This window comes from Elephas maximus, chromosome 1 (assembly GCF_024166365.1).
Source record: "Elephas maximus indicus isolate mEleMax1 chromosome 1, mEleMax1 primary haplotype, whole genome shotgun sequence".
Taxonomy (NCBI): Eukaryota; Metazoa; Chordata; class Mammalia; order Proboscidea; family Elephantidae; genus Elephas; species Elephas maximus.
Window position 1 is genome coordinate 175,193,741 of NC_064819.1, and position 27,360 is coordinate 175,221,100.

At 42.8% G+C, this 27,360-nt stretch overlaps 1 protein-coding gene across 1 annotated transcript in view; it reads left to right on the plus strand.

Annotated features, from left to right (window-relative positions):
- The window catches only part of LOC126082529 (uncharacterized), a 237,572-nt gene that overhangs the window by 137,722 nt on the left and 72,490 nt on the right, over nt 1-27,360 (plus strand). The window contains 6 exon segments of the mRNA XM_049895073.1: nt 5,020-5,177; nt 6,270-6,381; nt 8,167-8,216; nt 9,201-9,377; nt 21,728-21,845; nt 23,153-23,318. Coding sequence (XP_049751030.1) covers nt 5,020-5,177; nt 6,270-6,381; nt 8,167-8,216; nt 9,201-9,377; nt 21,728-21,845; nt 23,153-23,318 — 781 coding nt within the window.

Below are 27,360 nucleotides of genomic sequence, written 5' to 3' on the forward strand. Positions count from 1 at the left end.
TAAATACCCATCAACAGATGAATGGATAAACAAATTGTTGTACATACATGCAATGGAATACTATGCAACTGTAAAGAATAATGATGAGTCCTCAAAACATCTCATAATGTGGATGAATCTGGAGAACTTTATGTTAAATGAAATAAGTCAACCACAAAAGGATAAATATGGCATGTTCTCAATTTTATAAAAAGTAAAAAATAGGTATCCACACAGAAAACAACATTCTTTGATGGTTACCAGGGATGGGATGGGGAGGGAAAGGAAATCGCTTGCTAGATAATAGACACCTGTTACTTCCGATGATGGGAAAGGTAATACACAATGTGGGGGAAATCAGCACAACTTGACAAAGGTAAATGAAGATGTTGAAATGTACACAAGAATAAAGGACAATTATGGTAAATGTTATATACAGTTTTTTGACGACAGTAATAACAACCAAAAAACATGTGTGTGGTTACAGGGGTAGATATGTATGCTATACATGTATAGGAAGGTATGTGTGAGTACATACATGTGCATATATAGGTATATTTATAAAAAAATAGGCATAAATGAATGCATGTTTGGGCATGCTACATATATATTCATATATATAATAAAGCACATAGGGAGTGCAGTTACGGAGACCACCTAAACATTTCCAAACACCTCACAGGATTAGTTTACTGGGTTAAAGGGCTCGGGACCATAGTCTCTTGGGATAACTCAGTCAATTGACATAACATAGTTCATAAAGATAATGTTCTACATCCTAGTTTGATGAGTGGCAACTGGGGTCTTAAAAGCTTGCAATTGGACACCTAAGATACGACTATTGGTTTCTTCCTGTCTGGAACAAAAGAGAATGAAGAAAACCAAAGACTCAAAGAAGAAACTAGTCCACAGGACTTATACCCACATGAACCACAGCCTCTTCTAGCCTGAGACCAGAAAAACTAGATGATGCCCAGCTACTGCTACTGACAGTTCTGATTAAGAACATAAGAGAAGGTCCTAGATAGAACGGGAGAAAAATGTAAAATAAAACCCAAATTCCTAAAAAATAATAATAATAATAAGACCATACTTTCTGGACTGATAGAGACTAGAGAAACCCCCGAGACTATCGCCTAAGATACCTTTAAACTTGGAACTGAAGCTACTCCCAGGGGTCTCCTTTCAGCCAAATAATAGAGTGGCTTATAAAATAAGCAATATCAACTGTGAGTAATGTGCTCCCTTAAACAATCAACTATACAAGACCAAACAGTGAACATTTACCCAAAAGCAAAGAGGAGAAGGCAAGGAGAGGCAGGCAAGCTAGATCAATGGAAACAGATCAAACAGAATGGGAAAAATGAGAATGCTGACACATTGCAAAAATTTAACCAATGTCACAGAACACTTTGTAAAAAAAATTGTTAAATGGCAACCTAATTTTCTGTGTAAACTTTCACCTAAAGCACAATAGAATATTCAAAAACAAAAGAAAGAAGGAATGGGTCACCAAAGAACATGTATGCAAGGCAAACAAAAATATGAAAAGATGTTTAATACCATTAGTCATTAAAACAAACAAACAAAAACCCCAAACCCATTGCTCTCAAGGCAATTCTGACTCATAGCGACCCTATAAGACAGAGTAGAACTGCCCCATAGGGTTTCCGAGGAGTACCTGGTGAGTTCAAACTGCGACCTTTCAATTAGCAGCCAAACACTTAACCACTGTTCTACTAGTGCCCTGTTAGTCTTTAGAGAAATGCAAATTAAAACCCCAGTGAGAAACCACTACATACCCATTAAAAAATCTGTTGCCATCGAGTCAATTCTGACTCACAGTGACCCTATAGGACAGAGTAGAACTGCCCCATAGAGTTTCCAAGGAGGGCCTGGTGGATTTGAACTGCCGAGCTTTTGATTAGCAGCTGTAGTTCTTAACCACTACGCCACCAGGGTTTCCACATAAAAGGGCTAAAATGTAAAAGGCTGACAATACTGAGCGTTGATAAGGATATGGAGGATCTAGAACTCTCATACACTGCTGATGAGAATGTAAAATCATACAAACACCTTGGAAAACAGTTGAGCAGTTTCTTAAAAAATTAAACGCACACCTATTATATGATTTAGCCATTCCACTTGTAGGTATTTAACCAAGGGAAAAGAAAGTATATATTCATACAAAGACTTATACACAAATGTTTATAGCAGCTTATTCATAATAGCCAAAACCTGTAAACAACCCTAATGTCTATCAACAGGTGTCTTAGTCATCCAGTTCTGCTATAACAGAAATACCACAAGTGAATGGCTTTAACAAAGAGAAATTTATTTTCTCACAGTCTAGCAGGCTAGAAGTCCAAATTCAAGGCGTCAGCTCCAGGGAAAGGCTTTTCTCTCTGTTGGCTCTGGTAGAAGGTCCTTCTCATCAATCTTCCCCTAGACTAGGAGCTCCACACAGGAACCCCAGGTCCAAAGGACTCACTCTGCTCTTGGTGCTTCTTTCTTGGTAGTATGAGGTCCCCCTGTCTCTCTACTCACTTCTCTCCTTTATATCTCAGAAGAAATTGACTTAAAACGCTATCTAATCTTGTAGATCCTCATCAATATAACTGCCGATAATCCATCTCATTACATCAGAGTGATAGGATTTACAACACATACGGAAATCACATCAGATGACAAAATGGTAGGCAATCATACAATACTGGGAATCATGACCTAGCCAAGTTGACAGATATTTTTGGAGACACAATTCAATCCATGACAGCAGGTAAATGGGTAAACAATTTGTGGTATATCCATACAATGGCATACTGCTCAGTAATAAAAAGAAATATACACAACAACATGGATGAATCTTAAAATAATTATGCTGAGTGAAAGAAGCCAAAGTCCTCCCCCACCCCCCAAAAAGTACATACTGCATGATTTCATTAATATAAAATTTTAGAAAATGCTTTCTAACCTGTAATGACAAAAGGCAAAGCAGTAGTTGAAGAGGGGACAAGGTGGGAGGGATGGGTATGATCATTATTTTTATTATATTGATAGTTTCACAGCAGCATATGTATCTCTAAACTTATCAAATTGTGTACTTTAAATATGTGCTGTTTACTGAATTTCAATTATACCTCAATAAATCTCTTATTTAAAAAAGAAGAAGGAATAGGGAGAGGAATGTTGATAGAGCTGAATGCAGAGGAAAGAGACAGAAGGGTGGGGATTAAAACGAGGCCATTAGATATTGGGAAAATCTCATTGTTACTCTGAGAGAGCAGTTCTGCTGGTGGGATCAGAGTGGAAAGCCAGAGTGCCAGAGTTAAGGAGTGAGAGGATGAAAGCCAAAAAACCAAACCCACTGCCATCAAGTCAATTTCGACTCATTGTGACCCTACAGGACAGAGTAGAAATGCCCAATAGCACTTCCAAGGAGTGGCTGGTGAATTCGAACTGCCAACTTTTTGGCTAGCAGCCTGAACTTTTAACCACTGTGCTACCAGGGCTCCAAGAGGATGACAGACAGGTAGAAATATTGTGTATTTGCTGCTGTTTAAGAAATTTGGTCTGAATTGAGGAGAAGGTAGCAGGATTAAAGGATGAAAAAGGATAAAGGATAAAAACATGTGAACATATTGGTAGGAAGGGATTGGAAAAGAGGAAGCAATTCAGAATAGAAATGAAAAATGGACAGGGTTGGAATCCTGAGTGTGGGCGAGGGGCTTGGGTAGTCAGGGAATTACCATTTTAATTTAGCATCTTCTATGGGCCAGGAGGAAACCCTGGTGCCGTAGTAGTTAAGTGCTACGGCTGCTAACCAAAAGGTCAGCAGTTTGAATCCACCAGGCACTCCTTGGCAACTGTCCTATAGGGTCTCTATGAGTCAAATTGACTCAGCGGCAGTGGGTTTGGTTTGGTTTTTTGGTTTGTGGTCCAGGAAGTGAGCCAAGTAATGTAAATACATGATGTCATGGAATTCTCTCAACAGTCCGTAAGGTAAGTGACATCATTCCCATTTTCTAGGTAAGGAAACAGGCTCTGAGAGGCTAAGGGGCAGAGCCAAGATCATCAGTTAATAACTGTCATTGCTGGGATCTGAGTGCAGAGCTTGTGCTTTCTTCGCACTCCTCGCTCATGGCCTCGCCATGACCTCCCCATGACCTCCCCAGCCTCCTGAGTGGTATCTACTCCTGTTTTCAGAAGACTGGGATACCCCAAGGGTCTTCAGAAGAAATCAAGTTGGAAACTTTCAACTTTTTACCTGGGATTTTTTTTTTTTTCTTTTATGCCTTACTCTTCTTGCCTCTACTTCAGTAATTCTGATATGGATAAGTCCCTATTTCTTTATTTGAAGAAAAATAGTCTTTCCTTAGAAGCTATAACCTTTTTATTTTAGTTGATAGTTTAGAAAAAAACTGAAAGGCTTCCTCCATCGATGCCCTGAAGCTCCATAACCAATAGGATTATTGGAAGATACATGGATTTTCCTTTTTTCTTCACCATCCCTCCTTCCCTTCTCCCTCATTCCTCTCTCCTTCTCTCTCCATCTTTCTTTCTACCCCTCCTCTCCTTCTCTCCCCCTCTCTCCCTCTACCTCTTCCTTCTTTGTCATTACATTGTCATGGTGGCATGTATAGCCCACCTCCATATGCTTAGCCTGTGCCAGAATGGTCACCTTAAGGTCATTTTCCAGATCTTGCAGGTATGAGTCCATCAACAGTATTTCTTGAGAGGCCACTCCAATTAGCCACTTTGTAGAATGGAGAATTATTCTTAGAGCACTTTAGAAAACTCTATTCTGTAAATAGATGTACTTACTGCCATACCCCTTCATTGTACAAAGTGGTGTCTCCTCATCTTGTTCCTTCCCTTCCTTTCCTCTCTCCCTCCCCTGTACCCAGGAATTTTTGGTATTTGGAGGCTCAGTTGTGGCTGTGAGATAATTTTGGCGCTCTTACTGCAGGTGTTTTTTGGGTTGGGTTACTGCAGGACTTACATAACCAATTTAATTTACTTTGTTTTAAAATATTTTAGGAAATAATTTCAGATCTGAGAAATCATTGTGGGATGAGTTCAACCAGAAGAAGATATTCTAGAACTGTGAATGGCATAGAGAGCTTGCTGTTAGCCACAACTCCAAAAGTCCCAGACACCCTTACACATCCTTCAGAAAGACTCCGGGCTATCAAAAGGTACTGCCCTTAAATTGTTTAAAATAACAAAATTGTCTTCTTCTAAATCAGTTAATTACATAGTATTATGGGATTGAAAGAGACCTAGACTAGAGTGACCAGCACATGTTTAATTTTGAAGACCTTGTATGAACACTGAGAATGCTCAACTCCTGCCAGTATACTCCAGTCTACAAAGGAGAGTCAACAGTTTCTAGTTTCACCTCTTCTCTTTCCTCTCCTCCTCTTTCCTCTTTTTTTTTCTCTCTCTCTCCCCTTCTTTCTTTCTTTTCTCTCAGCATATATTTTAAACTCAAAAATGGTAGAACACAAGGAAGAAGATTTACAGGCTTCTCCAAATCTGTCATATCTGTCTTATATGGAGAAGCCAGAACTTGACCATTGCTTAGGACAATAGGATAGTGCATGTCAGAGATAATAACCTTAGAATCCACACCCTCTAAAGAGTCACATCTACAAATAAAGGATGCTCTATTACATCTCGATCTTTCTTCAGACAGAGAAGGAGAGACAGAGAAAGAGTGACATTTATATTCTGTAGTAATTACGAACACTCTGAATGTTTTACCAAGGCATACCAATGACACTCTAATTTAATTCTGGCAAATTTAGAATAAAAAAATAATAAGAGACAAAGATATTTCACTACTCAAGATGCCATTTATCTAAAACATGCCCAGAGTTCAAGTGCCCCAAACCCACACTCCCATCATGTGGCTGGAAGATTTAAAACCAATATGTCTCAATGAGAAAGCCCTTGGGAGTCCATTTCAGTCCAGTAATCCCTAGAATTCAGGCCAGGAAGGCACAAACGAGTCTGGATATGAAGTTTGGGACCAAAGAGGGACTGCTGATGTATGCTTTAGGCACAAGGGGTTCTCCAAGGAGGAGGGTGACTTGTTGGCTTCCCTGGTGATCATCAGACACAGTTGAAGCAGGTGAGAACCATGAAGACAGAGCCACCTGCCCACCTAGTGCAATGCCTAGCACACAGCCCAGGTGTTCCTGTCTTGCAGAAAGCTCTCGGGTTGCTGTTGTTGCATATCCACTTGTCCCTGACCTTGGATTCAGATGTCTCTCTTCACTTGTCAGGGCTCCAGAGGCTTTCGTGTCTATTCAGCTACAAAAGGTGGGGCTACGGGATATGATGCTGAACGCCTTCCTCCTGAGGAAACAAACCATGGCTGACAGAACGCAGAACCCTGTGAGTGTGTCATGAGAAGGGCATCCAAAGCTCTAAGCCTCTTTTATATTTGAACAAATAGAAATTCTGGGCTTGGAATTTGTTGCTTTCAGCCTATTTGAATAGGACCATTGAAAAGTGATGTTCAATAAGAAATAGAAAGGAATCAATTCAACCTAATAGCAGTCTAGTTTTTTTTTTTAATATAATTTTTATTGTGCTTTAAGTAAAAGTTTACAAATCAAGTCAATCTCTCACACAAAAACCCATATACACCTTGCTACACACTTCCAATTACTCTCCCCCTCCACTCTCTCTTTTTGTGTCCCTTTTGCCAGTTTCTAACCCCCTCCACCCTCTCATCTCCCCTCCAGGCAGGAGATGCCAACATAGTCTCAAGTGTCCACCTGATCCAAAAAGCTCACTCCTCACCAGCATCCCTCTCCAACCCATTGTCCAGTCCAATCTATGTCTGAAGAGTTGGCTTCAGGAATAGTTCCTGTCCTGGGCCAACAGAAGTCTGGGGGCCATGACCACCGGGGTCCTTCTAGTCTCAGTCAGACCATTAATTCAGGTCTAATGAGAATTTGGGGTCTGTATCCCACTGCTCTCCTGCTCCCTCAGGGGTTCTCTGTTGTGTTCCCTGGCAGTCTAGTTTTTTAAATGCGTGTATTTTTCCAAGACTCCGTTTTGTTTTGTTACTTTCTAAACCAACGAGTTTTAGCATTTGCACTGGGCTTGAGACCACTCCTGAGTAATATGAGGTGAGGAAGGGCTCTTATCATCTAGTTGCCTGTTATCTTGATTCTTTAGGCATTACAGCCATGTTTCTATTTAAGGGTTTTATATTAGTCTAAACTGTTGAAAAATACTATAAATCTCAAACTGTGAATCAGGTGAATTTTGTGAATATCATTTCATTTTCCATTGCTCTTTTGATGAGGAAATCATTAAGCTAGTGCATAGTTATGTGGGAGAAAAATGACAAAGGTTTCAACCCCCAGGCTTTGTGACTGGAAAGACATGTCTTCCATGATATAGAATTTACCTAATCCAGTCCTACAAATGGGATATGACAAAGACTAGATTTTCCAGATTACTACTAAACAATGCCAGAGGCAAAGGAACCCATCTAATGAACAATTCTCAAAAAATATTGACCAAGTGACAATTGCGATGGCTCATTAACTGCCCTTCAGGTCTATCCAAGCTCTACTGATAAGAAAGAGCTCAGTTTTGTCAGGCTCTGGGATTTACTTTACTTACAAACTAATAAATTAGCCTGTCATTCTTTCATTGGTGCTAGCAGAACACAGGAGACTCCTGGATCAGAGTCAAAGGACTTTATTATTCACAGCAGAGCAGGCAATGTGAGCTTTATATTTGTGTCAGCTCTCTTTGCCTTTCAAGTCCCACGAGAGCAAAGTGAATTTACCCATATGCACACAGAGGGTTTGTGTCACAGTTGAGAAATAATGAGCTTGGGATAGCCACCTCTTTATTAGCAAGCCTGCTCTTTTTCCCAGAGGGAGGCATTTTCTCATCCCTCAAGGTTGCTCACTGTGAACATCCCTGAGAAATGGCCCAGGTAAAGAGTGATCAAGGCCTTGCTTTCTTGGCATACTCAGCAGAATGTGTAGGAGGGAAAGAGACTCATGGAAGACTGTGTTCCAACAAGTATACCTTCAGAAAGAATCTCTCAACTGTGTGGCCTTTCCCTCCTTTAAGTCTGCTCACATATACTCGGATAGGTAATTCTTAGAGCTGATTGTCTAATGTAAGAATTATCGTTCTCTTTTATCACAGGATGAAATTGGGAAAGTCAAGAGAGATGTTATAGTTGAATATTGTCAGAAGTAAGTATAGTATATGTGAACAATGCATGTTGATTTCTCTGACTCTGAATTCAATAAACAGAAGTATTATGTGTAGAAATCCAATGACGAGGGTAGTTTGTGTTTAAATAAACCATCACTTGCTGTTGTGTTACCAAACCCTAGAAGGTGGGCCCTTTTCTGGTGCACTCAGACTTGCCAGTAATCTGGACACTGGTCTTTGAGAAAGAGAAAGTAACTTTATTTTAATGCACAGAGCAAGGAGCCAGGAGGAAGTTCCTCAAATCCGACTCCCCGAGCTACGGGGAAACAGGGTTTATAAGTGATTTGGGCAGCAAGGTGATGGCCATGCAGATATACTGGGGAGGGAAAGTTCTAGAAGGTGGCCAGGAAATATGAGGTGACACGTTCTTCTTGGACCTCTCGCTTTAGAATAGGGTCTGGGTGACGATTTTTCTTCTGTCGCGTTCCACCTGTTGCTGCGTCCTCTGTTGAGGTCAATTAGCGGTCACGGCTGGCCCTTCTGCACGTGAGGTGGGCCAGATCTGGCTTGGGCTAGTTTAAGGACTAATGGAAATTTACTGGCATTCATAGGCTCAGGTTACAGTTGAGTCGACTCTGACTTATGGGGACCCCGTGGGTGTCAGAGTAGAACTGTGCTCCATAGGGTTTGAAATGCCGATTTTTTTGGAGTAGATCACCAAGCCTTTCTTCCGAGGTGCCTCTGGGTAGACCCAAACCTCCAACTTTCAACTAGGAGCTGAGCACATTAGCCATTTACACCACCAGGGACTCCAAATAAACCACAGTCCTGTTGAATAAAACCAAATTAAACTTCTCTTTGAAGAGGTCCATGCCTCTGCATTTAGGCAATAGCAACCTAACCCAGATGGAAATTTATTCTCTTAAAAGTCCTCCAGGGAAATAAATCCTGGAAGTTTGATGAGCTGTGGAACAACTCGGGTTCCCCTTCAGGAGACACCACCTTTTCTCTTGACTTTTTAGGTTTAACCACCACATGTCTCACTATGCTCTTCGGGGTCAGATCATGGCATACTGCAACAGCCTGAGAGCCCTGCTGGAAGATTTCCCTACCATCAGGAATACCTTTTTCATGGTGGGGCAACCACACGAAAAGAAGGGGCTAAGGAATGCCAAGGAAGGCCTCAAGGCTGACCTCAGGTGAGTAATTTCCTTTAGAGCTTGTTACTCCCCATACCTCCTCCCCACCTCCTCCCCTGGGAGAGGAGTACTGTGTTGGATTTGGTATGGAGATGCTTGCTTCCTTTAACGCACTTGGGCTTTGATCATTTAGTCCAAAAAGGCAAAAGAAAGATTTAACACACAGAAATAAGAGTATCTTTGTGTTTGAACCCAGGAGTTCTTTGCATGGGGGCTGTTTGACTGCTTTTTCAATCTATGTAGTTTTGTTTTCCCCTGGAGATCCCAGAGGTTTTCGTCAATCACACCCTTTTACACAAACCAACATCTAAAATAAACAAACAAATAAGTAAACTTGATCTTGATCTATCTTGGCTTCAAATATTCTATTCAATGGAGTAGAGAAAATATTCAGATGAAAACAAATGATAAGCCAGTGCCTTGGAGAAATCAGTGTCTTTCTATATTTTTCTGATGTGGGGGGAGGGCGGATGATGTAGAGTGACATTAAGTGATAGAACAGAGCTGCTTCCAGACAATTTTCCAAAAGGTCCTAGCTCAGCCTACCTGGAGTTCACCTACTGAAATGGAGGAGTTAACAGACTTTAGCAGTTAAGGGCCAAGTTTCCTTTAAAAAAAAATAGGGGGTGGGGGTGTTATACAGTTGTGCGGTCTCCAAGAGGGAGCACAAATAATCTGTAGGATGAATTTTCTAACTTACTCTGTCCCCAACAACATGGAACTTAGTTCCGATAAAGGAATACTCAATAAATATGATCATAGAATGAATGGACAAAAGAATTGAAATACCATTTGTGTCAGAACACACTTTTACTCACTCTTTCATTCCCCCACTCATTCACTCATGCATGATGCATGCATTAGTCAACCATCATGTACTCAGTACTTAATACCAGGGAGGTTGCCAAGAGCTAGAGTTACAAGGACGAATAAATTATTGTCTCTGGCAGTAAAGTCAGTCCAGTTGGGAGAAAGATCTATAAACAAACAAGTGGCTTCAAAGACAACATGTTAGAGGGATGTGGAAAGTTCCGTGAGGGCACGAAAAGACAGCCTGCTCAGCATTACTCTGGGGCCTTGGGGAGGAATTCAAAGAGGAGGTGAGAGTGAAGTTTTCTTGGAGTTCACCAAGAAAATAAGGATGATAGAATGGGCTGGAGGATGAAAGAAGCTGACATTCTTAAGCCCTTGGCTGACTGATAGCTGTCTATCAAAATAGGAGGCAGTCCTACCTTGGTACTTATAAAGTGCCCAGTGTGTAGGGGTCTGGAGACCAGAGTTTCAGGGGACATCTAGGTCAATTGGCATAACAAAGTCTGTTAGGAAAATGTTCTGCATCCCACTGTGGTGAATGGCGTCTGGGGTCTTAAAAGCTAGCAAGCACCATCTAAGATGCATCAGTTGATCTCAACCCAGCTGGAGCAAAGGAGAATGAAGACCACCAAAGATAAGAGGAAAATAAGAGCCCAGGAGACAGAAAGGGCCACATAAACCACAGACTCCATTAGCCTGAGAGTTGAAGAACTAGATGGTTCCTGGTTGCCATCAATGACTGCCCTAACAGGGAACACAACAGAGAATCTCTGATGGAGCAGGAGAAAAGTGGAATGCAGAACTCAAATTCTAGTAAAAAGACCAGACTAAATGGTCTGACCGAAGGGATTGAAGGGACCCGAAAAGACATGGCCTCTGGACTCTGCTGGCCCAAAACTAAGACCATTCCCAAAGCTGACTCTACAGACAGATATTAGACTGAACCCATTAGACATAAAATGATACTGGTGAGGAGTGTGCTTTTTAGCTCAAGTAGACACATGAGACTATGTGGGTAGCCCCTGTTTGGAGGTGAGATGAGAAGGCAGAGGGGGAGAGGACCTGGTTGAATGGACACGAGAAATACAGGGTGGAGAGGAGGAGTGTGCTGTCACATTATAGGGAGAACAATTATGGTCACATAACAATGTGTGTATAAGTTTTTGTGTGAGAAACTGACTTGAATTGTAAACTGTCACTTAAAGCACAATTTAAAAAAGAGAAGAAATAATAATAATAAATAAAAATAAAGTAAGCTGCTTTTCTAAAAATAAAGTGCCCAGGTTTTGGATACCAGTGTTGTGTCGGGAGCTCAGCCAGCGCCTTCACTTTGGGAAGACGTCAGGATATAACTAATGGAAGAATGGAAGAGGGGGAGGTGGGCAAAGATACCTCAGTAGACTATTTTGCTGAAGGGTTTGACTGAACATCTGCTGCATGGTGAGACTGAAGTACACCTTTGTCTCGTGTTAAACATCACAGGATAATCCTCCAAGACTTCTCAGCACTATTATCTGGAGGCTTTTTGTCACTCACCAACTCAGTAGCCAAGTCAACCATTTATAAATTCGATCTTCATTTGGGATCAAACTTTAAAAATAGTTTCCGGAAGTCTAACCAGGAGTCCGCTACATTTGGCTTTAAGAGAAAATGTATTGAGGAAGTCTATTTTTGTTTCTAATCTGTTTCATTTGCAGCAACCAAATAAAGAGTCAGAATGTGGAGAGGAGAAAAATTTAACTTGCAGTATCACTCTATTCCTTTTTTTTTTTTTGGTTTCTTGCAGGTGATTGTGTGTTTCCTAAAGATTAAGGGACATAGTCATTTAGGGTAGAGAGCCTAGAGCCCTAAACCATCTGGTCCATAATGTCTGATAATTTCAAGGTAGCATCTTGGCCAGGAAAGTGTGAGCAAAATAAGTGCCTACCCAGAGCCCAAGTAACATAGCCGGGAGACAGATAAGCTACAACTAATACAGATTCAGGGTTTCTTCATGACACGCACCTCCTGCTTCCTAAACTCTTGAGATTTAAACATGTCCCTTTTGATATGCTCACATAAAAGGAAGTCTATAGACAGGAGGGGGAAGTGGTGATTCAGTGGTAGAAATCTCACCTCCCACGTCGGAGACACAGGTTCACTTTCCGACAGATGCACCTCATGCACAGCTACCAGCTGCCTGTCAGTGGAGGCTTGCATGTTGCTATGATGCTGAACAGGTTCCAGTGGAGCTTCCAGACTAAGGTGGACTAGGAAGAAAGGCCTGCCAATCTACTTTCAAAATCAGCCAATGAAAACCTTCCAGATCACAATGGGCCAATCTGCAACTGATTAGGGGGATGACACAGGACTGGGCAGCATTTTGTTCTGTCATGCATGGGGTTGCCATGATTTGCGAGGCAACTTAACAGCAGCTAACAATATCAATAACACAGAAAGGAACTTCTGTCTCATGTGGAAGTTTGGAAATGTGTATAAGATTCTGCTTCCCAAGTCTGTGGTTCCATGTACAGACTTCACGGAAATCCAGCATCAGCTACAGAAGTATAGTGGAGAAAACCATGGCCTGACAGAATATCTGGGCTTTTTTTTACCCAGCTCAGTCGTAAGTTGTCACAAAGTCTTGGGCAAGTCACTTGACCTCGATCTTTGGTCCTCAATCTCTTCATCTAATGAGTGAGAAAATTGAAGCAGTGCTCTGAAGTTAAACATGTTATGATTTGTAGTGCTAAGATGTCTAGAACATGATTCCAAACAATGGGACTGCTCAGTAAAAACGTCCTGGAAAGGGGCCATTTTTAAGAGTGCTCATGAAATGATAAATGGGAATCTCAGGCCAAGGTTAACTACAGATAAAAGGACAGAATTGAAGAATGAAGGTCATGGGTGACAGAGATCCTCATCTCATTCATGAAGTAAGGAATTGAGTGAGATCACAGAGAAGAAATGGATTTTATTTTAAATTCCAATTCCGACAGTTTATTCGTGGCCATGTTGAGTATTCTGAGACATCAAGCTTGTGAGAGTGTTGTGATTGATTGGCAGCATCTGCCATGGGCAAGGGAAGGGAGAAGGGTGGCCTGTCTTTGTCTGGAAGTCTGATGAAACCTGCGTATTGTTGGTGACCCTGCTGGTATTTGAAATACCAGTAGTACAGCTTCCAGCATCACAGCAACATGAAAGCCACCACAGTACGACAAACTGATAGATGCGTGGTGGACTTAATCCTTAAAAAGCTGTAATACACCAGGTTTAGCTTTAGCAGAGACCCTCCCCTGCCTCCCCCCACAACTGGAGTTTCTGTGGAAGAGGAGCCAAGGAAAGCTATCCTCCCAAGTAGGAGGTCCCCTGATGTTCCTATTCCCTTCATGGCTACAGAGGAGACTGAGAGTCTGGAGACTAGGGCTATACTTGGCCACACTCCCAGGAACAATTGCAATGGCTGTTGAAGGAGCAAAGAAGGGAGAGAGAAAAATGGCACTAACATTAATTGTGCCAGCCAGAGCCACCATTATCCCATATCACTAATTTATACAAATTAGAAGAAGGCATGCCTTCCTCTGGGCAAATGCAGCTCCCACACCAGGATGCAGAGCTTGGAAAGTCAAGTACAGGCTGGATTTGGGCCACTGCTGCCTGCCTCAGGGCACAGCCTGAACAATACATGGCAGCCTTGGTGACAAGTGCTGTACAACAATGAATTAGACATGGTCCTTGCCTGAAGGGCAACAGACGTGTAAGTATACATGTAATTACAATACAGCATGCTAAAATAAAAGTATAATGAAAACACCCACCAGGAAATGCTCAGTATTATCCAAAGGATAATACTGGGAGTGGGTAGCAAGGAAGGCTGCAGGGAAGAGGGGACACTTAATATGGGTCTTGAAGGATGACTAGTGTTCTAGGTGCACAAGGAAGAGAAATTCATTTCAAGCTGGGCGACCACGTGTGCTAAGGCACAGAGATGTGAGATTGCATGTGGACTTCTGTGAGACTCATACACAGGGCAAGTAAGGAAATAGGATGTCCAGGGGGTAGGGCAAGATCCAGAAATCTGGTGTTTGTCCTTCAGGTCATGAGAGAAGAGGGCAAGATGATTCTCAGAGAAGCTACTGAAATTGAGAGATGTTTAGGAAGTGAAATCGGCTCGGGCAGGTGCTGAGGGAGAAAGTGAAAACTAGAATGGCATCCAGGGTTTCTGGCTTGGGTTGATAAAACAGGGCAGTGCCATTAGAAGGAAAAGATGTCAGGGGAGATAATGAGTCTTGGCTCAGAGCCTCCGCTATGGAATTTTTCCATTAGCTCCCAACAAGTCTCAGGTGATTTTTATTCCATGTTTCTTCTGCACTTTCACGCCCTTCTATGACACCATGCTTCTAGCATAGTATCATGTTAGCACGTCTAGCTCCCTCTGGAATGTAAGATTCTTGAGACAGCAGAGACTATCTTCATTGTATCTCCTGGGTGCCCACCTCTGCCTTTGACCCTGGTTGAAAGGGCAGGTGGGTGTGTGTGTCTTTGTGGGTGGGTCTTCGGGAAGTAGATGGAATTCCAGCCAGTTGGCCTTTCATTCAGTTATGAAATAGAGACCATGTCATCATCTGCTGGCAGGAATTTGGTATAGGTCTGTGTGTGTGTGTGTGTGTGTGCGCGCGCGCGCATGCGCATGCTTTGGGTGAAGGTTTACAGAGCACATTAACTTCTCATTAAACACTTAATACACATATTGTTTTGTGACATTGGTTGCCAACCCTGTGATGGGTCAACACGCTCGCCTCCTCGACCACGGGTTCCCCATTTCCATTCATCCAGCTTTCATGTCCCCTCCTGCCTTCTCATCCTTGCCCCTGGGCTGGTGTGCCCATTTAGTCTCATATATATGGTTAAGCTATGTGTATTACTGTTTTCTTTAAGGGCCTGTCTAATGTTTGGCTCAAGGGTGAACCTCAGGAGTGACTTCAGTACTGAGCTATAAGGCTGTCTGAGGGCCATACTCTTCAGACTAGTAAGTCTGGTCTTTTTTTGTGAGTTTGAATTTTGTTCTACATTTTTCTCCAGCTCCATCCAGGACCCTACATTATGATCCCTGTCAGAGAAGTCAGTGGTGGTAGTCAGGCACCATCTAGTTGTGCTGGACTCAGTCTGGTGGAGGCTGCAGTAGTTGTGGTCCATTAGTCCTTTGGACTAATCTTTCCCTTGTGTCTTTGGTTTTCTTCATTCTCCCTTGCTCCAGATGGGGTGGGAGCAGTAGACATACCTTAGATGGACACTCACAAGCTTTTAAGACCCCAGATGCTACTCACCAAAGTAGGATGTAGAATATTTTCCATATGAACTCTGCCAATTGAGCTAGATATCCCCAAAGACCATGGTCCTCGGCCCTCAGCCCAGTAACTGGATCCCTGTGGGAGTTTGGATGTGTCTAAGAAGCTTCTATGACTTTGCCTTGGTTCAGGTTGTGCTGGCTTCCCCAGTATTGTATACTGTCTTACCCTTCACCAAAGTTACCACTTATCTATTGCCTAGTTAGTGTTTTTCCCTCTCCGCCTCTCCCCTCCCTCGTAACCATCAAAGATTGTTTCTTTCTTGGTATAAAGCTTAAAGAAAGTTTGGAATTACTGAAAAGGGAAATGGGCATGAGAGCTAACCAAAGGAAATAAAAAGAATAGTCCCAGGGTGACACAGTCAGCTCAGGCTGGGAACCATTTATGTATTGCTGCATCAATATAATTAGTGATGTGATTTCCTCCTGTGCCTTAGCAACATGCAACTAGGAACAGAAAGTTGAACTGTTAGAAGAATCCAGGATTGGGGGTTTGCTAGGTGGGTTGTGAGTACAGAGAAACAGAGAATTAAAGGTGCTAGTGAGAGAATAATTCACATGCTTGATCTGGTCCAATCTGGGCTGAGAAGGAAGGGAGGTCAGAAACTAGAAGGGGAGACCAGAGGTCTGGGTAATGTCAATGTGTATATCTTGTGAGGATGAAGGAGATTTAGTGGATGTGAAGGGGTGAGAAAACTGGAAGGATAAAAGGGGGGTTGGGAAAGTGGAATATTTGAGTTGACAGCATTGGAGGTGATATGGTTCTAGATGATGATAAGGTCTGGGGTGTGGCCAGGAGTAGGTGGCTGAAAGGAACGGAGGTGCAGGGGAACGATGTGAAGGAGATGAAGGACTGTCAGACCAGGTAGTTGATGAGCCTGCTATAGGGCGGGGGTGGGGAGCAATCACCCTTGGAAGGCTGGGAACCAGGCTGAGCTCTGGGTACTGCGCTCCCTGCGCTGAGCACCTCCTGCTGTCATCTTTGCCCGTCCTGGGCAGATGGCTGCTGGCTGCAGGCAGGGGTGGAAGTGGCAGGAAACAAGCAGATGAGACAGCACTTGGTAGAGGGCCTATACCTCCAGGGACGCATGTGCTTCTTGAGGTGAGGACTCAGGCCAGCCCTGTGCAGGGCACAGCTGCCAGTCCTCAAGCTGTGGCCTGCATGCCTGTGTGTGCAGACACAGAACTCGTGTTTCTGCCTTTTTGATAGTCAATGTTTCTTTTTTTTTATGTTTTTTTTTTTATTAACTTTTATTGAGCTTCAAGTGAATGTTTACAAATCCGATCAGTCTGTCACATATAAGTTTACATACATCTTACTCCGTACTCCCACTTGCTCTCCCCCTAATGAGTCAGCCCTTTCAGTCTCTCCTTTCGTGACAATTTTGCCAGCTTCCCTCTCTCTCTATCCTCCCATCCCCCCTCCAGACAAGAGATGCCAACACAATCTCAAGTGTCCACCTGATATAATTAGCTCACTCTTCATCAGCATCTCTCTCCCACCCACTGACCAGTCCCTTTCATGTCTGATGAGTTGTCTTCGGGGATGGTTCCTGTCCTGTGCCAACAGAAGGTCTGGGGACCATGGCCGCTGGGATTCCTCTAGTCTCAGTCAGACCATTAAGTATGGTCTTTTTATGAGAATTTGGGGTCTGCATCCCACTGATCTCCTGCTCCCTCAGGAGTTCTCTGTTGTGCTCCCTGTCAGGGCAGTCATCGATTTCAATGTTTCTTTTGAACACGGTCAAATACTGTGAACTGAACAGTGGCTGGGCCAAGCTGCTTTGATCTGCACCAGGGCGGGAATAGTTTGACTTTGTGGTTGCTAAAGTAAAGGAAATTCTCCAAGCTAAAACCACACTTTGTCCTTGAGCTGAGAATTAACTGATTAAAAGCTTGAGACTTGAAATGTAGGTTTAAGGCCAACAAGTCACTTCAAGTAGGGTTTTAATGAGGGGAAAAGTCTCATATTCAGAAAGTTTGACACTGGAAGTATTCAGCCTTCTGTTAGAATGAGTTAAATTTTGCTTTAATAAGCGGGAAGGGTTGTTTGAGTCTCTCCCAGAGACCCAGGAATAATTTTATTCCTCATAGGCAATCATTGCGACAGTCAAAAAATGCTCCCACAGTTTCTAAAGCTCCCCCTGGAAGGTGAGGCCCTCCCACAGAGAGCCATGGTGTAGAAAATGGAAGGGGGAATGGAAACCAGGTACAGATGTGAGAGATGTTTAGTAACGGAGTCAGCAGGACGAGGAGTAAAGAAGGGAGGGTCTAAAAATGACTCCCTGCTTTCTGGCTTTGGAGGCTGGGTGGGTTGCAGTTCCTTCAACATAGGGGGAAGAACAGGATTGGGGTGGAAGGGGATGATGAGTTCAGTTCTTGCCTTTCTTGACTGAGGTGGTTTGAGGCACCTCCAGCCATGATGAGGCAACTTGGAACTCCGGAGTTGTGGGGCACCAGGGCTGCAAATGTGAGTCAGGAGTCACTAGGTGTATGGATGGTGGCTGCAGCCAGAAGAGCAGACGCCATGGTCCATGGCCAGATCAAGACTAAGAAAAGGAGAGGGTTGAATGGGACTCCCGGGATGGGATTCAAAAGGGGGGCACATCCATTGCATACCTCCTTCTGATGTCTGTCTGTCTGTCTGTCTGTCTGTCTGTCTGTCTGTCTGTCTGTCTGTCAGGCCTGCCTGCCTGTTCCAGCATAACCAAGACAGGCCTGAAGTTCACTAGTCTCTGACCTTCCCTCATAACCCTCAAGTCTAGGATATCCCCTTATTAGCACCTTTAGGTCCCCACTTCTTAAAAAGTTACTCTGCATGTTCGTACGTGCCTTCCTATTGCGCCACATGCATCCTCAGCACCCATTGAGCCCCAGCAGATGCCAGACACCCACACTTCAGCATAATAACAAACTTTGCATGTCATTGTTAGCCACCATCGAGTCGCCTCTGACTCGTGGCAACCTTATGTGTGTCAGAGTAGAACAGTGCTCCACGGGGTCTTCAATGACTTATTTTATAGAAGTAGTTTGCCAAGCCTTTCTTTCAAGGCACCTCTAGGTGGACTCAAACTTCCAACCTTTCTGTTAGCAGCTGAGTGTGCTAATCGTCTGCACCACCCAATGACTAAACTTTGTATAAACCAAAAACCAAACCCACTGCTGTCGAGTTGATTCTGACTCATAGAGACCCTATAGGACAGAGTAGAACTGCCCCATAGGGTTTCCAAGGAGTGGCTGGTAGATTTGAACTGCTGACCTTTTGCCACCAGGGCTCCAAACTTTGTATATAAAAAAAATAGCACCTTACAATTTATAAAATACTTTTCACATGCTTGATACTCTTTTTAAAAATTATTCCCCACACCAACTCTGTGAGTTAGGAATCATTATCCCCATTTTGTGGATTAAAAAAAAAACTCAAGACAATTCGTCTAAGGCCACACAGCTGTGGATGGTGAATATTGGACTCAAAATTGGGTCCTATGATGTGAAATTCCACCCTGCTAACTGTACATGTCACCGTTTTCACATCAGGTGAGCCCAGTTGATTAGTTCTCTTGAGGAAAGCTGCAAGATGGACTTGACAACACTGAATCATTGGAATGTGAAACGGCCCACTCCCACCCCCTATTAGAATGGGGCCACCTCAATCCTGAGATGATATAGAAACCAGCTGAGGATGCCAACTCCCTCCAGTGGGTGTGGTAGAAAGATCATGGGTTTCCATTGTATGAAGGTCAAAATCAGGCAAAACCAACATATCTCTTCATGATGCATCCATTTGTGGTAAAATTACAAAGAAAAGCAAGGCATTGATTAATGTAAACTTCAGGACAGTGGTTCTAACCTTCCACCACCAGGGAGGGACACATCGGTCTTCAAAGGTGTTGGCAACGTTCTATTTCTCAGGGCAGGCTGTGGGCACCTGGGCTTGTGTTAATCTTTAAACTGTACATATATGGAATATATGTATATAAACCCACAACAAAGAGACAACTGCTGCCTAAGAAATGATCAGGTAACTTCCAGACTAAGATGGACTAGGAAGAAAGGCCTGGCAATCTACTTCTGAAAAATTAACCAATGAAACCCTATAGATCACAACAGTCTGATCCACACCTGATCATGGGTTTGGCACCGGACCAGGCAGCGTTGTGATAGCATCCCCGTGAACTGGGAGCTGACTTCACGACCTAGAACAACGATAACAACTACCTCTCTCTTCTTGGTTACACTTTGCAACATCAGAGATAAATAATGTTAACCATTTCTTGTATATGATTCAGAAAATTTATATACAAAAATATAAATGTTGTCTCAACTTGTTTTAAGCACAGAAAGAAAGAAATTATAATGTATTTGTAGGAGGAGGGCAGAAAGGAGAAAGAAAAAAAAGGCAAGAGGCTGGGGGACTGCACAGGAGGCCAGATCCCCTGAGAAATATGGTGAGGAAGGAAGAAAAATAGAGCCTGGTCTCTGGAATGGAACAGATAGATCTGCATTTAAATCCCAACTTAGTCTCTTAGGAGCTGGGTAGGCAAGACCTAGGTAACCTCTCTACCTCAATTTCCTCATTTGTGAAACAGGAACAAAAATATGTACATCCTTAGGTTGTTAACATCCATGGAAGCAGCAGTCAAAGCAAACCTGCTGCAAACCTGTTAAACCCTTTAAAACCACACCCGCTGCTGTCGAGTCTATTCCAACTCACAGCGGCCCTATAGGACAGAGTTGAACTGCCCCGTAGGGTATCCAAGGAGCAGCTGGTGAACTCAAACTGCTGACTTTTGGTTAGCAGCTGGGCTCCTAAACAACACCCGTGGAAGCAGCAGCAGCAGTGAAGGCAAATCTGCTGCAAAAGACCTCTTTAAACTCTTAAAAAGCAAAAATATCACTTTGAAGACTAAGGTGCCCCTGACCCAGGCCATGGTATTTTCAATCACCTCATATGAAAGCTAGACAGTGAATAAGGAAGACTGAAGAAGAATTGATGCCTTTGAATTATGGTGTTGGTGAAAAATATTAAATATACCATGGGTTGCCAGAAGGACAAACAAATCTGTCTTGGAAGAAGTACAGCCAGAATGCTCCTTGGAAGCAGAGGTGGCGCAAGATTCATCTCAAGTATTTTGGCCATGCTATCGGGAGGGACCAGACCCTGAAAAAGGACATCATGCTTGGTAAAGTAGAGGGGCAGTGAAAGAGAGGAAGACCCTCGCTGAGATGGATTGACACAGTGGCTGCAACAGTGGACTCAAACAGCAACGATTGTGAGGATAGCATAGGATGGGGCAGTATTTTGTTCTGTTGTACATAGAGTCGCTATGAGCTGGCACCGGCTTGATGGTACCTAAGACAACGGAAACCCTGGTGGTGTAGTGGTTAAGAACTTTGGCTGCTAACCAAAAGGCTGACAGTTTGAATCCACCAGGCGCTCCTTGGAAATTCTGTGGGGCAGTTCTACTATCTACTGTAGGTTGTCTAATTCTACTCTGTACACATGGGGTGACATGAGTTGGAAATGACCTGGGGGACAGTAGTGGTTCAGCAGTAGAATTCTCACCATCCATACAAGAGACCCAGGTTTGATTCCTGGCCAATTTACCTCATGTGCAGTCACCACCCATCTGTCAGTGGAGGCTGGTGTGTTCCTATGATGCCGAACAGATTTCAGTGATGCTTCCAGGTTAAGACAGACTAGGAAGAAAGGCCTGGCAATCTATTTCTGAAAAACCAGCCAGTGAAAACCCTATGGATCCTGTTGTGTATGGGGTCACCATGAGTTGGAGCCAATTGGAGGCCAGCTAACAACAAAGACGACAAATTTCGTCCTAAGAACGAACTGAGATAAAATACACCCATATGCAAAACGCCTAGCATGGTGCAGGCTACCTAACTCATGCCCTTGTTTTCCCTTCTTACCTCACCTTTCCCTCTCTCCATACCCACTCCTTCCTCCAATGCTGCTGAGGTTAAAATCAGCCCAATTGCCTTCTTCCTGTTGAGTTATTTATAACCCTAGTCGCCTGGGCTCAGCCAGAAAAGCAGGGCTGGACATTGGGCATGTGTCTAAACATGATTGTAGGCTTGGGCGCTGTGGCCATGTGTGTGTGTGGGTGGGGAGGGTGGCTGTTGAGTGGTTCACTTTCCGAGATGCTTCTTGTTTAGAGGGAAACGATGCTACTGGTGCTTTCTTTTAATGCCGCAGGAGTTTTCAGCCCAGGCCACGGTGTTTGCTGTCTGCTGATGGAAAAGTCTTCCTCAACTTATGGTTCATACCTCATTCTTCTGAAGTGCTGGTTATGTTCAAAACTCTGCCAGAAAAGGTTTGTACTTTTTTTTTTTTAATGTGTGTCAGAATGAAAACTGGCTTTTTTTTTTTTTTTTTTTTTAATGTCTCCCAGTTAAACATATCAATTCCAGAGAACATCTCTTGTTTTTTTTTTTCCCGGAAACATCTATAACCTTAAACCTTCTCACAACTCCTAATATTTTTGCCTGCCTTATTATAACTTCTCTTGGGTCTCATTATTTCACGAGTCCTGTTTCTCCCTGGTCATTAATGAGCATCAATTTGGGCTTCCAGCATTCCTTATTAATCCTCAGTTTTCCTCTCAAACCCATCGAGAAAACTCCACCCTAATGCCCTGAAGCTACTGTAAGGCTGAGATCACACATGTAACTTAGCTGGTTACTCTTATGAGGGATTGCTCTATGCACGTTACTTACTCATGTTGGGTAATATTGGTAACCGTTATAAAAATGATATAAAAACACATAAAGCATTCACAAGTATTTGTTAAATAAAAGTGTAGTGTTGACAATAACAACTTGGGAAGACCCTGATTTTTCTTTGTAAGTGAACACATGCTTAACAACCAGGACTTCAAACCAGTTCCTTCCAGTTCAATCCCCTGCTGAGAATTTGCATCTCTAACGAGTTCCCAGGTGGTGCTAGTGCTATAGGTTGTGACTGGTTCTGAGAACCACTAGTAGGGCAGTGGTTCTCAAAATCTAGTATACACAAGAATCACCTGGGGATCTTGTTAAAGTGGAGACTCTGATTCAGTATATCTGTAGTGGCAGTGCAAATTCTCAGCAGGGATTCAAACCAGACTAAATCAATCTGAAGCCCTATTAATAGCCTAAGCTTCTCACATTTTCTTTCACTGAAGAATTTCCAGCTGTTTTTTCCTAAATATAAAAACACCACCTGCTGCAGTTAGACTATAATTTTCACTTTTCCTTCACTTCGGTGTTGATATTTAAGACCCAGTGTTTGGTTTTTAGTTGTGTGTTAAACTATGTTGATAAATAGCTAAGGCAACTTATACTTTGCTTACAGCTGTTCACTTTGGACAATGTCTGAATGTGAGTCCCTCCTATCAATTTATTCGTGACCCTTGTAATTCATTGGTGGTCATGCAAATATATTTTGATGTGTTTATGGCCACCAGGGGCCTTGTTTCAAAAATAGGTTTGTTGTTCTTTTTCAGATATTATCTTGTACTTACTGTGATAATGTTTGCCTATTCTTGTTTAAAGATATTGTCCCTAATCAATATTCATATATTTTTGTATGCCTCTTAGAATCTTCCTAAAACTGTTTTCCTTGTATTGATTTTACCCACAGGCAGCTTTTAGAGCCTTACAGCTAACTCTACAGCTGATGGCCCCTCTCCATGACATTGTGGCTTACCTCTGCAGCTTTGCTAAACTTGGAAACTGCCCAGCATGTTTTGAATTTCCTCTAAGTCCTAACCCTTTGAGAAGCGACTGGGGAGGAACTGAGGGCATTGGTAAGCAACGAAAATATCACCTTCAATTGAAATTCTCTGAAACTTTCAATACTGGAAAAGAAAAGAACTAAAATATTTTTTCATGAATGACAGTGTTAAGAAGGGCAAAGGAAAAGTCCCATTATAAACTGTTGCCAAGCTGCATGTTTATCTAATTGATGCTGCATTTACAGGCTAAATCACAAAGTGCTCCAAGTCTGAAGTCAGGAGGCCTGGGTTTGGTTTTTTGTTGGTTTGTTTTATTGTGCTTTAGGTGAAAGTTTACAGCTCAAGTTAGTCTCGCATTCAAAAATTTAAACACATATTGTTTTGTGACATTGGTTGCAATCCCCACAATGTGACAACACACACCCCCTTTCCAGCCCAGGTTCCCTGTGTCCATTCGTCCATTTCCTGTTCCTTCTTGCCCACTCATATTGCTTTTAGACAGGAGTCGCCCACTTGGTCTTGTATATTTGATTAAACTAAGAAGTATGTTCCTCGCATGTGTTACTGTTTGTTTTGTAAAGCAAAACCAAACCCCTTGCCATAGAGTCGATTTTGAGTCAGAGTGACCCTATAGGACAGAGTAGAACTGCCTGATAGGATTTCCAAGGAGTGTGGCTGGTGCATTTGAACTGTTGACCTTTTGATTAGCAGTTGTAGCTTTAACCATTGTACCACCAGGGCTCTGTTTGTTTTATAGGCTTGTCTAATCTTTTTCTGAAAAATGGGCTTTGGGAGTTGTTTCAGTTCTGAGTTAGCAGAGTGTCTGGAGGCCATAGTCTCAGGGCTTCCTCCAGTCTCTGCCAGACCAGTAAGTTTGGTCTTTTTTCATGAATTTGAATTTTGTTCTACATTTTTCTCTCACTCTGTCCAGGACTCTCTGTTGTGATCCTTTTCAAAGCAGTTGTTGGTAGTAGCTGGGCACATGTAGTTCTTCTGGGCTCAGGCTAGTGGAGGGAGGCCTGGGTTTTTTCCCTGCCTCTGCCACATGGTTACTTGAAATGGGCACATTACTCTCTGGTTCTCTGTTTGCTTATCTGTAAAATGGGAGTGGTAGTACCTATCTCATGGAGATAGCCTGTGAATAAAAATCTATGTAAAAATTCTAGAAGCATGTACACACCAGTTGCCATTGAGTCAATTCTGACTTATGACAAACCCGTGTTTGTCAGAGCAGAACTGTGCTCCATGGGGTGTTCAATGGCTGACCTTTCAGAAAACAGATCACCAGGCCTTTCTTCTGAGATTCCTTTGGGTGGACTCAAACCACCAAACTTCCTGTTAGCAGCCAAGGCATGTTAACTGTTTGTACCACCCAGGGACTCCAGAAGCATGCACAACCCCATTAAATACTAGCTTTCTTTTATTGCCTTTCTGGCCTTCGTGACACTGCAAGGTCAGAGCCAAGTTACTGTGCCCACTCACTGTAAAGAAGCTAACTGAGGGTTAGGTAACAATGTCCTGATGGTCTTGTAGTAAGAATGATTGAGGCTTTAGTGTTAATTAGTAACTCTAGTTCAGCACTAGATTGTAAGATAAACATACTAGGTAAATTTAAGACTCTGAAATATTTATCAAGCTGGGTTTATCAGAAGCAGGGAAATTGTTCTTGTTATTTTAATAATTTGACTTCCATCCAAATCATATCACTAGTCATATAAATAATTAATCACAAAATATTACAACTTAGTAGCCAGGGATTTTAAAGAATGAGAAGAGGGTAAGAAATGAAATAATATGCCTATTCAAACCATGTGGTCTTAAAACTAAAGTGATATAATCTGAATATATACTCCTCTGGCTGGACCCCTGAGCTGGCTGCAGATAGATTTGCATTGTTCTAAGGAGCACTGAAGGAATCTATAGACATTCAGCCATGAGATTAGGGAAGGGTGTGAATGGTGACCTGGGAGGAAAATTGATGCCTGTGTCTGTGGACGTGGAGAAGAGACAGGATTGAAAAGGGGGCAGGGCAGGGCAGGGGCAGTGCCACTTCAGCAGAAAGGACAGAAATGCTGCAGACTAAATAGGGTCACTTTAGGGTTGCTATAGGAAGCCCTGGTGTTGTAGTGGTTAAGAGCTATGGCTGCTAGCCAAAAGGTCAGTGGTTTGATCCACCAGCCACTTCTTGGAAACCATATAGGGCAGTTCTAGTCTTCCTATAGTGTTGCTATGAGTCAGAATTGACTCAATGACAATGATTTTTTTTTAAATGAGCTTTCAAGGACCCTGGGTAATGCAAATGGTTTGCACTTGACTACTAACCAAAAGGCTGGTGGTTTGAACCCACCCAGCAGCACCTCTGTAAAGATTACAACCAAGAAAGCCCTATGTGGCCATTCTACCCTATAATACATGGGGTTGCCATGAGTTGGAATCAACTTGACAGCAACAGGTTTGGTTTTAACTTATTTATTTTGCTTTAATGAGCTTTCAAAACTGCTAGCAAGTCTTCAATACAAGCATCAAAAGATTAGGCAAGTTTCAAAAGACTTTTAGATTCTTTTACTAATTTGAAGACTCTTATAAATGGGGTTTACTCAGGAAATAAGCTAAGATGCTCTTAGGGGAGCTGCTGGTTGTTGGGAGGCTGTGGGGCTGGGCTCCAGATGAGGGACAGGAGAAAGGAGGAATGGGCCAGGAAAACTGCCATCCCTACCTTGAGGTAGGAAGACAGGTGTTATGGGGAGATGAAATAAAGGCAGGGATAGAGCCAGAGCTATGCTTCCAAATGAAGTCACTGCAGAGGAAATCCTACAGCAGCTGGGAGGGAGCAGTGCTTCCAAGGGCACAGCCCACATGCAGCAAAAGTGACCTGGGGGAGCTTAGATTGGTGGGGAAGAGTAGGAGGAATGGTCCTAGCAAGACAAGAAAAGAGCATTGGTGAAGACAGCAGGCAGGACTACACATAGCCATTCCAGGGAACACTGGACAGTGTGGCCCAAAGGAGGAATTATGTGGACTGAGGAACAGTGGGAAATAAGGCCAAATTGTTGAGGACTTAAACTTCAGGATTAAGGAAATTCATATCTTGCTACTTACATGCACCCAGGAGTCCCTGGGTGGTGCAAACAGTTAACATGCTCAGCTGCTGATCAAAAGGTTGGCAGCTTGAGTCCACCCAGAGGCACCTCAGAAGAAAGTCCTGATGATCTACTTCTAAAAAATCAGCCATTGGAAACCCTGTGGAGCACAGTTCTACTCCGACACACCTGGGGTCCCATGAGTTGGAATCAACTCAATGGCAACTGGATATTCTTATTAAATGGGGAACCATTGAGATAAGTGGGCCGCAGCTTGCCAAGGTGTACAATTAGAGATGTGTACTATTAAAACCAAAGTAATATTAAGCCAATAATAGAAACTGATTGAAGTTTATTTAATATACAATTTACAAATTGCAGCAATATTTCTGACTAACTCATTGCCATTGAGCCGATTCCAACTCGTAGTGACCCTACAGGACAGAGTAGAACTGCCCCATAGGGCTTCCAAGGAGAGGCTGGTGGATTTGAACTGCCGATCTTTTAGTTGCAGCCATAGCACTTAACCACTGTGCCACCAGGGCTCCATTATTTCTGGATAGAGAGTCAAAAATGTTCCAAAGAAGAAAATTCTTTCACAGATTCTTGTACTGCAACTTATCACTAGTAATTATACATCGTCATGGAAACAGGGCCAGAATAGTATTTACATAATGACTTGTGGGATTGCAACATTTTCTTAAAGAACAATTCAAATAATTACTGATTGGCCCTAGAACACAGCTTGTGGTCTGTCCTTTGGAGTTTCTGTTGTCAAAACTATACATAGCTAATTCTTTAAAAGAGCACAATACCCAAGGCAAACATTCTTTAGTAATTAGGAAACCAGTTTTTGGCCTCAAGAGCCGGTCGGTGATCTGCTGTTATAGAGCTGGCTATAGCAGTCAGCAGAACAGCATGGGTGAATACGACTAGTTTCATGTAAACAATTGAGTTATTTCAATCGAATTTTCACAGGCAGCCAGCAGGCAGTGGAGAGCAGTTATTACATACAGGAAGCTGTGGGACCCATT